The sequence below is a fragment of the Xenopus tropicalis genome, chromosome 7, assembly GCF_000004195.4.
Source record: "Xenopus tropicalis strain Nigerian chromosome 7, UCB_Xtro_10.0, whole genome shotgun sequence".
Classification (NCBI taxonomy): domain Eukaryota; kingdom Metazoa; phylum Chordata; class Amphibia; order Anura; family Pipidae; genus Xenopus; species Xenopus tropicalis.
In genome coordinates, this window is record NC_030683.2 from 32,637,758 (window position 1) to 32,652,783 (window position 15,026).

At 42.8% G+C, this 15,026-nt stretch overlaps 1 protein-coding gene across 2 annotated transcripts in view; it reads right to left on the reverse strand.

The window, feature by feature from the left end:
• The window catches only part of arhgap19 (Rho GTPase activating protein 19), a 32,958-nt gene extending 23,700 nt beyond the window's left edge, over positions 1-9,258 (reverse strand). Inside the window, exons 1-2 of one of the 2 annotated variants that reach the window (XM_002939658.5) lie at positions 9,128-9,258; positions 1,096-1,361 (exon numbers count right to left, since the gene is read on the reverse strand). In XM_002939658.5, the coding sequence (XP_002939704.1) occupies positions 1,096-1,361; positions 9,128-9,174 (313 nt within the window). In that variant the 5' untranslated portion in view covers positions 9,175-9,258. Of the gene's footprint in view, positions 1-1,095; positions 1,362-3,987; positions 4,069-9,127 lie in introns of those variants that run through there. The other variant, XM_031905593.1, reaches the window with a different exon arrangement.
• Positions 9,259-15,026: the final 5,768 nt, after the last annotated feature.

A 15,026-nucleotide genomic window follows, 5' to 3' on the forward strand; every position in this document is an offset into this window, starting at 1 on the left:
TTCCTGACTTGGTGGCAAGTTTTCAACAAAAACAAGATTTACTACCAAATAAAGTCTCCTGTAAGCGGATAGTGTGCATAGAGGCTACCTAATAGCCAATCTTAGCCCTTATTTGGCATCTCCCTGATATAACTAAATGAACTGAGGAGCTTATGAAAGAGAATGAAGCAAAGAGTGATCTAGATGTTGCGGTCTTGTAGGATCTCTTCCCCCTAAAAAAAGCTACAATTAAGGAGGAATGACATATGAGACCAGCAGTTTCGGCCAGGGGAATGCAAGCAAGCAGGGAGGTGCCAACTTACCAAAATTATGACCAGGTAAACAGCAAAAACCTCTCTTACCAACTATACGATCATAAACTTGTAAAACAAAACAAAAAAAAAAAACCCCTCTGTTTTTCAAAATGTATGCAGCTGAACATAATAAAGATATGAGGTCAGGGAACGTGCCTTGATCGGGCATCTCTGTTTTGTATGTTTGTAGTAGTTTGGCCAGATTTGTTGCACATCCTTTATCATTTCATAGTTGTCACAACCATTTGTTTTTTTGATTGGGGAGTCTATGACAAGAAAATGAAGATAAATCTCCTAGATGCAGTGTTTACAGACAGAAAAACTATTTGTTAATCATAATACACTTTTAAACAAGTTTTATTTTAAAATGAAAGTTAAAGAAATAGTGCATGGTTGATTTAGCCCATATTGTACAGGTATCGGACCCCTTATCCGGAAACCCATTATCCAGAAAGCTCCGAATTACGGAAAGCCTGTCTCCCATAGACTCCATTATAATCAAATAATTTGGATTTTTAAAATTGATTTCCTTTTTCTCTATAATAATAATAAAACTGTACCTTGTATTTGATCCCAACTAAGATATAATTAATCCTTATTGGATGCAAAACAATCCTATTGGATTTAATTAATGTTTTATTGATTTTTTAGTAGACTTAAGGTATGAAGATCCAAATTACGGAAAGACCCCTTATCCGGAATACCCTTGGTCCCGAGCATTCTGGATAACGGGTCCTATACCTGTACTATAAAATCAATGTACAGATTACATTTTCATAACTTTTCACAAGCACATACATACCTTTACGCTTGAGGAAGTTCAGAGACCTAAAGAAGGAGGAGGCTGCGCCATTATTGCTAGGAAGTTTCGGATCAACCTCTCCCATTAACTGTGCAAACTCTGTACCTGGGAGGTCTATTAATCTCGTGAGATTACTGACCACTAGCTCGGTAAAAACTTCTGTATTTTCATGACGCAGTTTTTCCACAAAAAAATCCGGGTTGTATATAACTGGTTGACTTCGAAGGGAAGCGTCATTACAAATAACAATGCGACAGAGAGCATCACTAAAAAATAAAAACAACATGTTATTAAGGTAAGCACTAAAGGAGTATTCTCTTTAATAATCACACATTATAAAAGCATTCTCAAAAGCATTTTTCGAAAAACTAGAAACATACTCATGCTTTGTTCATCTTGAATTATAAACATCACAATTGCTAAACTGTATTCATAAAATAAAATCAATTAACACACCAACCAACTTGTATTTTAAAAGAAAAGACTTGATAGATTAAAGATATGTGCAACACACTTTCACTATTGGTAATGATCTTCATTAAAAATAAAAATGATGCACACAGTGCCACAGACTGGCGTTTTGCCAATACAGACATGGGGTCTATAATGTAGAAACCCATAATCCAGGAAGATCGAAAATATGGCACTCTTCTCCAACAAAGTTCTATTTAAACAAAAAATTATTTAAATACAGACTGCAAATATCCCTGCTGATAACAAAGCTTATATATATATATATATATATATATATATATATATATATATATATATATATATATATATATATATATATATATATATATATATATATATACACAAACCAAGAGGGTTCAGCACTTCTTAGCAAGTGGCTAATTGACCCAGGTGCTACCGATTCAAGCAATTTCAATACAGTCCACAGGTATAGCGGTGCACACTGGGAATCCTTTAAAAGTTAGCTTTTATTGAACTATATAAAACTTAATACATGGAGAAATAGGTCAATGTTTCGGCCCCCATCTTGGGCCTTTGTCAAGACCTTAAACATGTAACAACCATCAAAGCTATAAATAGATAAAAGCACAAACCCACACCCAAGGGCACAAGTCATTCCAGTCATGTGTCAAAATTAAAAGAAAAGAAACCCTGTACCAAGGAGAAAACAATATCAAACACCATAAGGAGAATTATAATGAGCATACCACTGGCCATAAACTCCCATTTATATTCTGGCCCATCACCTCACATTAAGGGCCCTAGAATCTAAACCCCACAGAGATCTAGCGTTGATTTAAAAAGCAGGAAAAAGAGCAATATTCATTAAGGCCAAAAGGGGATAATGTATTTAAAGTTTTAATCCAGAATGTTTCCCTTTGTAGGAGCAAACGGGAGCGGTCACCCCCCCACCTCCTGGGTAGGGGAACATGGTCGATTGCAATATAACGAAAGGTGGGTAACCTGTGGCCCTGTTCTAAAAAATGTTTTGCCACCGGTTTATTAGTCACCCCATCACGAAATGCTGTACTAATAGCAGAGCGATGACCATCCATACGCAGCCTCAACGTTTGATCAGTCTTTTCTATATAGGACAAACCACAGGGACAAGTAATCAGTTCAATAAAAGCTAACTTTTAAAGGATTCCCAGTGTGCACCGCTATACCTGTGGACTCTATATATATATATATATATATATATATATATATATATATATATATGTTATTTTAGTAGTCTTTACAAAGAGACCATATATCCTGAAACTCAGGTCCTGGGCACGCTGGATAATAGATCCCATACTAGTACTATAAATTCAGCACTGAAGAAAATGCCTCACTGCTAAGGGTTTTTCAGGTTAATGCACTCGTACACAAATAACAGTCATTTTTTTTTTTTTACACCGCCATGCAGTTCAAACAATATTTCACACTTTTTTTTCAGACTTGATATTCAGGAAGCCTGCATTGCTATACTTAAGCCTCCCCAGTCTCAAAAAAATCCACCTGCTGTATTATATTGAACCATAAGCACATATTACATGAGAAACTTTTTGACCATGGATAACAAATATAATGGCACACAATGAAGAACACATTGTGGAGTTTCTGATAAATATAATGGGCATAGAGGCTACCAAGGAAAGACAAAGACCTGGCTGAGCCCCCAGTCCTTGAGGTTTAGATCCTGTAATTAAAACTTGGACTTCCAAGGGAGCACCAGCTACCCTACCCTGTTATATCATTCCACAAGCAAATCACAGTGCCAGGTTATTTCCACTTATGTATATAAACATTCTTTTAAACAGTCTAATTACTAACAAGCTGAGACACTATAAGACACAGCACAGGTAGGTGACCTTTAATCCGGAATGCTTGACACCTGTGGTTTTTCGGATAAGGGTCTTTCCACAATTTGGCTTTGTAACATAAGTCTGCGATATATAATTTACATATGAAATAAACCAATAGACTGTCCTGCCTACAAAAAGGATTAATTATACCTTAATTGGGATCAAGTACATACTACTGCTAAATTATTACAGAGAAAAAGGCAATCAATAGTAAAAATGTAAATCATTTGATTAAAATGGACGCTATGGGAGATAGTCTTCCTATAATTTAGAACTTTCTGGATACTGGATTACAGATCCCATAGCTCTGCTATGCAGCTACTGTAGCTGCAGAAATAAAACCATCTGCGATTTCTTTATATTAAAAAGAACATTTTTAATTTTTTTGGAAATAAAAAACACAATTTTCTCAAGGCAAGCATAGCACAATATCTGTACAAGCAAGTTACTCTTGAGCTTAAATGTGCTAAAGAATTATTCTAGATTCTAACAATAAAATGTACAGGAAAATATACATTTTCTAATATACTTTTTTTTTTTTAATATTATAAAAAAAATGAAATCTTACAAGAGTGCAGAAATCTTCTGAAGAGGCATTAATGTGGCAGGCAAAACATATGCTGTGTTCTTACAGAGGCATAGTGAGCACGCACAGCCCATGCACATTCCTTACATACTACTGTCTACAATAGAACATTGTATTTCTACAATGAATCATCAATGTTGACATCTTAGTGGTTTTCTAAAATTTTCACTCAATCCCTGCCCATTGCCCCCGCTTGTCCAGAAGCCCCTTAGCTGACATCTAGTTTACAGATATATGAAAATATATAAACAGCCAACAACCCACACTTTTTAAGAATATCTAGGATGGTAAATCTATGCAACCAGGAAAGTAAATAGAACCCACCCTTTGGTACCATTTAGTGTGAACATGAATTGGGTTAAAACAGACAACAATCTAAGTGGATCATGTTCAGCCGGTTTTATTTGGCAACTCCAGTAATTAGTAATTATAATTGCTAACCTCACAGCCATACAGCACCATGGCACCATCTTGTTTGTTGCCCATGAATCCCTTGCAGCTAACCTGGGCACAGTAAAGTAAAAGTTCAGGTTTTGCCCTGCTGCGCATGCAAACAAGCCAGGGTGTTCTTTGGGATCTTTGGGAAAAGAAACAACATGGAGACACGATGTTCAATAACATAGTACTCTGGGGCATGGAATTCTTCAGCAAAGAGGAGTGCCAGGCCAGAGTGTGAGGTTAAGTGATTATAATTACTGGTGGGGGTGCATAACAAACTGACTAGCTGCGGTCCCAATTAGCTTACAGTGAGCTCCTTACTGTTGTTGTGAGGACATTATAACACTTCGTGTACATAAGAAACGGTTGTGTTTAGTACCAGCATGCAGTGGAGACTTAGGCAATAATGATTCTGCAAGGCAACAACAGGCTCTTAAGCTTGGTATAAAAAAAAAAAAAACAAAGTCGTTTTGACTTCTAATACTTCTGTTAGACAAATACAAATATAAAAATGGAAAGCACAGGCTAATATGCAACTTTGTAGCTGTATTTAAGCCTCAGCAGGTCCCTATAGCTAATGAAGCCCCTATAGTTAATGAAGTGGCAGCTACAGTGCTGTATTTGGGCCTTGGCACTAGAGCTCCAGTGAAGGAATATTGGTTTTAAAATGACGCCTATGGCTGCATTTGCAGAGAACTCCACATTTTTTCATTAGGCTAAAAACATACCACTAAAATGCCCAATCACAGACTTGCATTGAAATTGCCTAATAAGAGCTTGTGCCAGCCATTGTGAGGCAAGAGTTGGCGTGACAGACACACGGACACTTTTACAGTCAGTATCTAAAATAAAGTCAATAAAGTAAAGTATAGGTGCAAAATTGAACTCAAGCCTTAAAATCAAGTTCCTTGAAACAACCTACCGGTTGCAATAAACCTGCTGACCTCCTGATCCGCAGCAGTCCAATTTCCTGACTGCATGAACTCAATGAAACACAATACTTAAGACATCACTCAGGGCCAAATCAGACATCAGATTACTCAGTGGGAGAACTGGGTGGGAGAGTGGCTAAGGACCGCAATATGAAGCATAAAAGTGCTCTAAGGGCTCTGGTACACGGGGAGATTAGTCGCCCGCGGCAAAACTCCCTGCTCGCGGGCGACTAATCTCCCCGAGTTGCCTTCCCTCTGCCATCCCACCGGCGAACATGTAAAGTCACCGGCGGGATGGCAGACGCGGCGGCGCGATTTCGCGCAAATCGCCGAAAGAGACTCGCGAGGCTTTTTCGGCGATTTCCCGAAATCGCCCCGCCGCGTCTGCCATCCCGCCGGCGACTTACATGTTCGCCGGTGGGATGGCAGAGGGAAGGCAACTCGGGGAGATTAGTCGCCCGCAAGCAGGGAGTTTTGCCGCGGGCGACTAATCTCCCCGTGTACCAGAGCCCTAAGAGGCGCCACAACACAATGGCAATTAAAGGGATCCAGGAGTCTTACACTGCATCCTTGCTGTCAATATCCTGCAGATGATAGTAACCCCTTCAGTACTTTCTTGGAAAAATTAATCACAAAATTCAAAACCAACTTCCTTATGCCCTAGTTAGTATGTATCGCTATACCTAGGCATCATTTTTTTTTACCAACATAATTGCTTTTCTCTGAACTTACCCCCAACCCCTGTATTAACAGGGCAATTTGTTCAGCGATCCCTATAAACCTAAAAAAAAGAAATAAATACTTCCTTCTCTTAGCAGGACTAAATTCACAGTGGACTGGTATTTAATTTGCTTTAATCTGCTTCTTTGAAGATATTCAGGATCAGGAAGACTAACATGAAACTGGCTTTATATTCTTTAGTGCCAAAAATAGCAAAAACAATAGATATTTCTTATTTAAAACCATAGTCAACAAAATATTTTCAGCACTAGCCCATGTGCTTAATTTGTTGAATGGAGTAGAATACAGAGCATCTTTCTTTTTCTGTACATTTAGATCTTTCATTCTCTCTCCCTCTCTCCACACACAAGCTGTATAAACATATTATAAACAAGCCATGACTATCTTGTAAATTATAGCTTTATAAATGGAGCTTAGTGATGTCATTGGTCACATGACTCCATGAAACTTGTGTATCATAATAAATAATGAACAACCTGCTGTAAAATATAAGGATGGCAAGTTATTTACTATTTCACGGTTACCAAATGCCATAAAATATTCTCCCATAGACAATACTGAGAATTGCCTCTGCTAAAACACACATAGAGACAATTATCGGTAAATGATCAGCATTGTCTATTTTAGTAGCCGCTACTAAAAGTAGCAGTAGCTGCTACTAGTAGCTGTGTGTCTTCACCCTATAGAGGTGCACACCTAACAATGCAAAAAATAAATAAAAAAATAAATAAATAATAAAATAAAGACTAATGAGTAGAGTTGCCACCTTTCCTGGAAAAAATGAGTGGCCTTCCTATATTTTTGCATTTTTTTCCCTATTAATAGCCTTGGCATCAAGCATCATTTTTACCAGCCAGGTGGCAACCCTACTCATGAGTGCAGAACTTTTTTTGCATGGCAAAGAACAATTAACAAAGTTCGATCAGCGCTGCGGAATATGTTGGCGCTTTATAAGTAAATGTTAATAATAATATCTGTGATCGCACACAGCACACAAGCAGGGCTGGTACATGGCTCGGTGCCCACATTCTGCTAGGGTAGCACTGTGCCATCCTGCAATCCTTTGGACCTGATGCAAGGAAATGGGCTCCTGCAGTACCAATCTTATAGGCTCATCAATAGGGAAGGGCATTTTTGAGGAGAGGAGAGAGCTACATACAAGTGACACATAATAATACAGAGAAGATGCAGCGCTGATACAGGGCTCAGTGCCCCCAAACTGGCAGCCTGTAGAGTAGTACTGTGCCAGCTGGGCACCCCTTATAGCTCACACACAGCTCCTGGCAGCCTGTAGTACTGTGCCAGCTGGGCACCCCTTACACCCAGCTCTTGGCAGCCTGTAGAGTAGTACTGTGCCAGCTGGGCACCCCTTACACCCAGCTCTTGGCAGCCTGTAGAGTAGTACTGTGCCAGCTGGGCACCCCTTACACCCAGCTCTTGGCAGCCTGTAGAGTAGTACTGTGCCAGCAGGGCACCCCTTACACCCGGCAGCCTGTAGAGTAGTACTGTGCCAGCTGGGCACCCCTTATAGCTCACACACAGCTCCTGGCAGCCTGTAGTACTGTGCCAGCTGGGCACCCCTTACACCCAGCTCTTGGCAGCCTGTAGAGTAGTACTGTGCCAGCTGGGCACCCCTTACACCCAGCTCCTGGCAGCCTGTAGAGTAGTACTGTGCCAGCTGGGCACCCCTTATAGCTCACACACAGCTCCTGGCAGCCTGTAGTACTGTGCCAGCTGGGCACCCCTTACACCCAGCTCTTGGCAGCCTGTAGAGTAGTACTGTGCCAGCTGGGCACCCCTTACACCCAGCTCTTGGCAGCCTGTAGAGTAGTACTGTGCCAGCTGGGCACCCCTTACACCCAGCTCCTGGCAGCCTGTAGAGTAGTACTGTGCCAGCTGGGCACCCCTTACACCCGGCTCCTGGCAGCCTGTAGAGTAGTACTGTGCCAGCTGGGCACCCCTTACACCCGGCTCCTGGCAGCCTGTAGAGTAGTACTGTGCCAGCTGGCCACACCTTACACCCAGCTCCTGGCAGCCTGTAGAGTAGTACTGTGCCAGCTGGGCACCCCTTACACCCGGCTCCTGGCAGCCTGTAGAGTAGTACTGTGCCAGCTGGGCACCCCTTACACCCGGCTCCTGGCAGCCTGTAGAGTAGTACTGTGCCAGCTGGGCACCCCTTACACCCAGCTCCTGGCAGCCTGTAGAGTAGTACTGTGCCAGCTGGGCACCCCTTACACCCGGCTCCTGGCAGCCTGTAGAGTAGTACTGTGCCAGCTGGGCACCCCTTACACCCGGCTCCTGGCAGCCTGTAGAGTAGTACTGTGCCAGCTGGGCACCCCTTACACCCAGCTCCTGGCAGCCTGTAGTGTAGTACTGTGCCAGCTGGGCACCCCTTACACCCGGCTCCTGGCAGCCTGTAGAGTAGTACTGTGCCAGCTGGGCACCCCTTACACCCGGCAGCCTGTAGAGTAGTACTGTGCCAGCTGGGCACCCCTTACACCCGGCTCCTGGCAGCCTGTAGAGTAGTACTGTGCCAGCTGGGCACCCCTTACACCCGGCTCCTGGCAGCCTGTAGAGTAGTACTGTGCCAGCTGGGCACCCCTTACAGCTCACACAGGGCTCCTGCAGTACCAACCTTAACTTCACATATGAAATAGGAAAGCCAGTGGGGCTTTTTTTAACACTGTGCTTGATATACAGCTGGGCAGTAACCCAATGCAAGCAGTGATTATAATTTTTGAGGCAGCTGCTTGTACAACAATGAAAACAAAATGTGATTGCCATGTGTTGCACAAAGGGCGATTTGATAAAGCGTTGATAAACGAGCCCCACAGTCACGCAGCACCCCCAAACCCTCAAATACGGTGAGAGCTGCGGTGCTTATGACTGAAGTACCAGGCGCTAGAATAGCTCAGCTGACGCAAAACATTTATTCCGCCGAAGAGCGAATGCTTGCAGCGAGCGAACCCTCGGACAATGCAGCCCTCTCTCTACTCACAGCACACACTCACCCGCTATTTCCTCTGTCAGACTCCCCTCCATCCTCTGTTGCTGCCATCTTGTTTTCGAATTCTCCGCCGCTGCTCAAGCTCCCGCCTCCCGCTTCTTCCCATTCGCCGTGTCCGTCCGACCCCTCGAATATGATTGGCTCATTTGAACCCTAGAGGCGGGGCCTTAATTTCCCTTCTTTACAGTTTGCCCCAAGGGAGCCGCTTCATAGAGAGAAACTGGTCGCAGTGTGTGAGGCGCTAGTACTATATACAGCTCAGCGCCAGAGCGGCTTCCTCTCTGTGTAGCCTTAATGGCTGTGTCTTCGGGCTGTACTTGCAGAGCTCAGTATGCAGCCACCGAATACAGAATAATTATCTGAAAGGATTTACCTGTTACTATATACGAGCGAGGCTGGCTGTAGCGCAGAAATGGCTTTGGGGGGGACTATAGTTTAAAGGAGACATATCCTATAAAAATTATGAATGTACCAGGGAATTATACTCCTCTAGATATAGAAGGATTGTGCTTAAAAAAGTTGTGTTTCTGACTGATTTATTGAGAAATTCCACAAAAACCCCACTAGCCCCGCCCATCTGTGCCACTTCCTGCTGGCGGCCCTCAGTACCCTGCACTGTAATATAGGAACCAATCAGCAGCTAGGCTGACCTGATAGGGAACTAAAGCCTGTCTTTGCTTGTGTGAGTGCAGGGCTGTGATTGGCTCTCCACCTCCTACTGTGCTTCTGGCAGGGACCATTAGGACACGCCCACTCTTCATTTCAAACTTGGACAGAGAAGTGAGAGGATCTATAGGGAGCTCCAATAAAGGGGCCATTGTTACAGATAGGATTAATGTTTAGCCCAAAGGGAAACCAGCACCGGATATTATTCATAATTGCCTACAAAATTACCTTTTTTTCCCATTTATCCAATATGTCTCCTTTAACAATGGGGCTGTCATGAATTTCTTTTTTGTAAACCCTTGTCCTCCATCAGGAAACGTGGTGTGTGGTTATTCTTACACTGTTGGGGTGCTGTTTCCTGAGCTCCCCTGCAGTCACAATGCCACGTTTCCCAAGAGCTAAAGCCTGTGGCGCACACAATTTTCTCCATTGGGGGGTCATAGTGGAAATGCTAAACTGCAATTTCGTTTGAGATCTGTGTGTTCCTTGACAGACTGTTTCTGTCAGTACCAATACAAGAGGAGGCAGGCAGGATCATTTTATAGGTCAGCAAAGAAACCACTCTATGTGCCACTTATTTAAGAAAAGGTCGGGGTGTGCCCCAAACCTATAGCAGGGCTTGTAAGTAAAGACTGAAACTGGCCACACGTGGCAATTTTCGATCATTCATGCAACCATTGCATGAATGATTGTTCCAACTCTCCACTGACACTCAGGGCTGAATCGTCAGATATAGAGGTAGAAAAAATAGGATTTCTACCTCCTGTCGATTCAGCCCTGAAGGCAGATTTTGCTCAGGCGCCTTCAATCGATCAAAATCTTTAAACCTGCCCGATTGGCGAGTCGACCAATATCAGCAGCCTTCTGCGATATCGGTTGCCTCGCTGAATATCGTACGAAACTAGGTTTCCTACAATATTATTGGTGTGTGTATGGCCAGCTTAAGGCCCTGTTATTTCATAGTCACAGGCCCAAACAGCACCTTGCAAGCCAAATATGGATTGACTGTCTATGCTATAGCATCTTACAGCAGCTCTTGTGGCATTTGCCAGAATCTAAAGATTGCTGGTGCAGGCCTGAAGGGAAGAATGGGGGAGAGCCTTCAAAATCTGGTAACTCCCAAAGAAATAAGGGGGGGTTGACAGCTTTACATTGGTGCTGCAACTTTAAGGGCCATCCTCCTGAAATCTGCCCCAGACGCTGACAGTGTCAGAATGTGATGGCAGGGGCCCACCAGAAAACCCTGGACCATGGGCCCACTCTCAAAACTTTAATTCCAACTCTTCTCCCTCACACTCCATCCTATACTAGTCTCTTCTCTGCATACTATACTTTATTCCTCCATCTATCAAGCTTCCATATTTTCATACAGAAATGGGGAATGACCATGAAATAGGCTAAACAGATAGAAGCAAGAGGGCCCACTGACTCCTGGGCCCACCGGGAGTTTACCTGGTATCCTGGTAGGCCAGTCCGACACTGGACGCTGTGTGCTTTCTATGTCCTTTTTCTCATTACCTTTTTGGCTGTGATCGGTGGAGTGGGCTGCACTGGGCTTTTTCTCTGTGTCCCACTGGCCCAGTCTGACCTTGAGTACATATTAGTGCTGATAAAAAGGTTCTGCAGGCTTATGGGTGACATGAAAATCTTTATTAGTCAGTAATAGAGCCTAACATGTTTATCCAGACTTAATCACAGGTATATGTGATTCCTAGGCATTGATGAGTTTAACAACATCATTATGCATTCCTGGCAGGGAAATTTAAAAGAAAATGCATGAGGTAATACAATAACCCCATGGCTAAACAGTGAATATTGTGTTCCCTGGGAGACCTGTTTAATCAGTTACCTCTTTATAAATCTCTAATGAGCCGGCTAATTGATAGTGCTACAGTCCTGCAAATAAGTAATTAGCACTTGTACAGCTAGATACCTTCTTCACTGCAATAATTAATCCAGACTTGCAGTACAGTATAATATGCCATTTGCTATGACTGTTCATTAATGGGTAATTACAACGCAATACAAAACAGCAATACAAAATATAAAAGCTGCTTTTGCCATCTCATTCACAGCACTAATTACTTTGCAGTCTTTTTTCTGTAGAACAATAGCCTCCTAACAGTGAAGAGTAGCCCTCAGTAGCAGTTGTAGCAAGATTATATATAAAACAGGATAGTAAAGCTCTTTGCTCTTATTTATGTGTAGAAGCTGAAATCATAGCACACATACTTGTTGGGATTGGGACAAATTAATTTATTTGGCCATTCAGTTGCAGAGCCAACTTGGGGTTAGCTAAATGTTCCCTGGACCAGTGATCGAATTAAATGGGGCCAGTGCAGACCCTTTGCCTGAGAACCACATCCTTAGCTCAGTGCAGGCCTCAGCCAAAGGTACTTTCCATTCTGCCTAACTGATATCTAAATAATTCCTGATCGTATAATGATTGGTGAGGCAGAAGCTTTCACCCTTTGTTTATAAGCAGCAGAGACAATTGACTTGGTAATAGGAGTTTAGTTACCTAAAAATGAGCATAAAGGAGTTTCAGGGAACATCCTTCTGTAACTGTTTGTTCCATGTTATTTAGTTTGCACCTTTCAACCTCTTAGGTTCAACTGAATCCTTTAATCCTGTACATTCTTACAACTCATACATACATTTGTATTTTGTACTGAATACCACTTAAATTGTGAAGGTTTAATGCTGATACCACAAGGCGCTCTCATATATAATTCTTCTGAGTGCATTTGCTTCATTTTTTAATAGATTTTAGTTTGGTACTTCACCATATATGACAAAAAGCCTGCCGTTCTATGAGAGGTGTAGCATGCACCTGCAGCTCATGAATGCTCAATATATTCCATTCCATTATATTCTGCATTCCAGAACTGTAAAGATCCTGGGGGGGGGGGGGGCAAGCTACACAAGAATGTACAGTGTGTACGGTGCCTTATTATCCTGAGATAGGACAGAAAACATTTAAAAGCAGTTTTGTATCATTGCATGCATCTTGAGGATTTCACTGGAGGGGGGGGTGTGATTACTACTTTTTCTGGGAAAAAGCCATGTAGTGATTTCATGATGACCTTTATAAAGCTCAGATTTGTTTTCCTATGAAGCTTTGAAACTTGTTTCTCTGCCCAGTGCAGTATGTCTTTGGTTGGCATATTTTGCCATCATTCTCAGGGTTGTGCCCCATGAAGCATTAAATCAGTTTGCTGGCTCTGTGAGTGACACCCTGCACTCTGGCACCAGCTATTCATCTGCTTTCAGAATCTGTCACATCTCTGGGGTTGCTTTCACGCTCATCCATTACAGCAGTTGTTTTTCAGACACTATTATAGCAGAAACCCTTTGTCAATTAGTAATGAGATGAAATACGCAATGCCAGGGTCTTTTGCCAGGCAATTAGTTATTAAAACATTCCCTTTTGATGCGTTTGTCTATGGCTGCATCAGAAACCTGATTTGATATCTTCAGGCCATCACTGTAGTATTTTGTGAGCCTGGGGAATTCTGAACTGGTAGACTGAATCAATCAAAATCTATATTTGTCATTGTTCAAATTTTTTAATTTTTATTTATTTTTTTATTAGTTGATAAGATTTATATAAGTATTGATCAACTCTGATTAAGCTGACGCTTTTCCAGCTGATCAATAAAAATTTGAGCCATTCCTTGCGATGATGTAGTTTTATTGGACTGGATACTTGGCACAATAAATGCCCGTATAATTCTGAATTTATTGGAATCAAACCATCCGTAGCAATAGTTGATACTTGACTGTATTATCTATGAGCTTATTTAATTTCTACGAATTTTATTAATATTTACAGGGGACCTGTCGCTTGTAGTAGTTGAGCAAAAGAAACTTTACACTATATACATCATTTAAATGTTGTTTCCTTCAGTCTTGGAATTCACAATCACAGCAGACACTGATATTAAAGGAGAAGGAAAGTCAAAATCTATTAAGCACACTATTAAATAGTACTACTATTGCTGTGTAAAAACGCTATATTCCTGGCTTGCCTAATGAAAGATTTACAGAGATACACTTACTAGAACCTACATACTTGTTTCAGTGAACGGCGCCGCCATCTTGTCCAGCGTGTCTATATGGGCTGAAAAGCACAAGCCAGCCCCCCCTCCGCTCCCTGCTCCTGCCACAAAGCCTCCGCCGCTCCCCGCTCCTGCCACAAACCCCCCCAAGCTCCACAAACCCCCCCCGCTCCTGCCACAAACCCTCTGCCGCTCGCCGCACCTGCCCCCCGCTCCCCCCACCTGCTTGTCACAGAGTTCGCTGACGCTGCGTCACCATGGCAACCGGACGCTCCTACTCGCCGCCTGCAGTAACAAGTTGCCAAGTCTTGAAGGAGCGATGCATTATGGGAATCTTCTCTACACAGCTCAGTGTTTTTTCTTCCTGTTTGGCTTCTGATCATCTGAACGGGAGAAATATGGGGAGACTTAAGGGCACTATTAAGACAACTGAAGGTATGCCTGCATCTTGAGATTAACTCTTTATTAGCCTTTCCTTCTCCTTTAAGGCAAGCTTTGTATCATCCTTAAATCTTGCATCAGAATGGGAGACCTGAAGCCCATGCACACAATCCACAATTCTAGATTGTCAGTTGGGAGGGTGGAATGTGAAGAATGCAGTGACACTTAGGGGCACATTTACTAATCCACGAATACGAATCCGAATGGGAAAAATTCGGATTGGAAACGAACATTTTGCGACTTTTTCGTATTTTTTTCGATTTTTTCGCCGCCGTTACGACTTTTTCGGAAATTGTTGCGACTTTTTCTTAGCCGTTACGACTTGCACGAATTGTCGTGACTTTTTCGTAGCCGTTACGATTTGCTCGTATATTGTCGCGACTTTTTCGTATTGAGCGCTCGTAAACGGCGGGCAAACCTTTGCGACTTTGCATGATTTTGGAAGCCTCCCATAGGGTTCAATGGCACTCTGCAGCTCCAACCTGGCCCAAGGAAAGTCTCCCATAGGGCTCAATGGCACTCTGCAGCTCCAACCTGGCCCAAGGAAAGTCTCCCATAGGGCTCAATGGCACTCTGCAGCTCCAACCCGGCCCAAGGAAAGTCTCCCATAGGGCTCAATGGCACTCTGCAGCTCCAACCCGGCCCAAGGAAAGTCTCCCGTAGGGCTCAATGGCACTCTGCAGCTCCAACCCGGCCCAAGGAAAGTCTCCCGTAGGGCTCAATGGCACTCTGCAG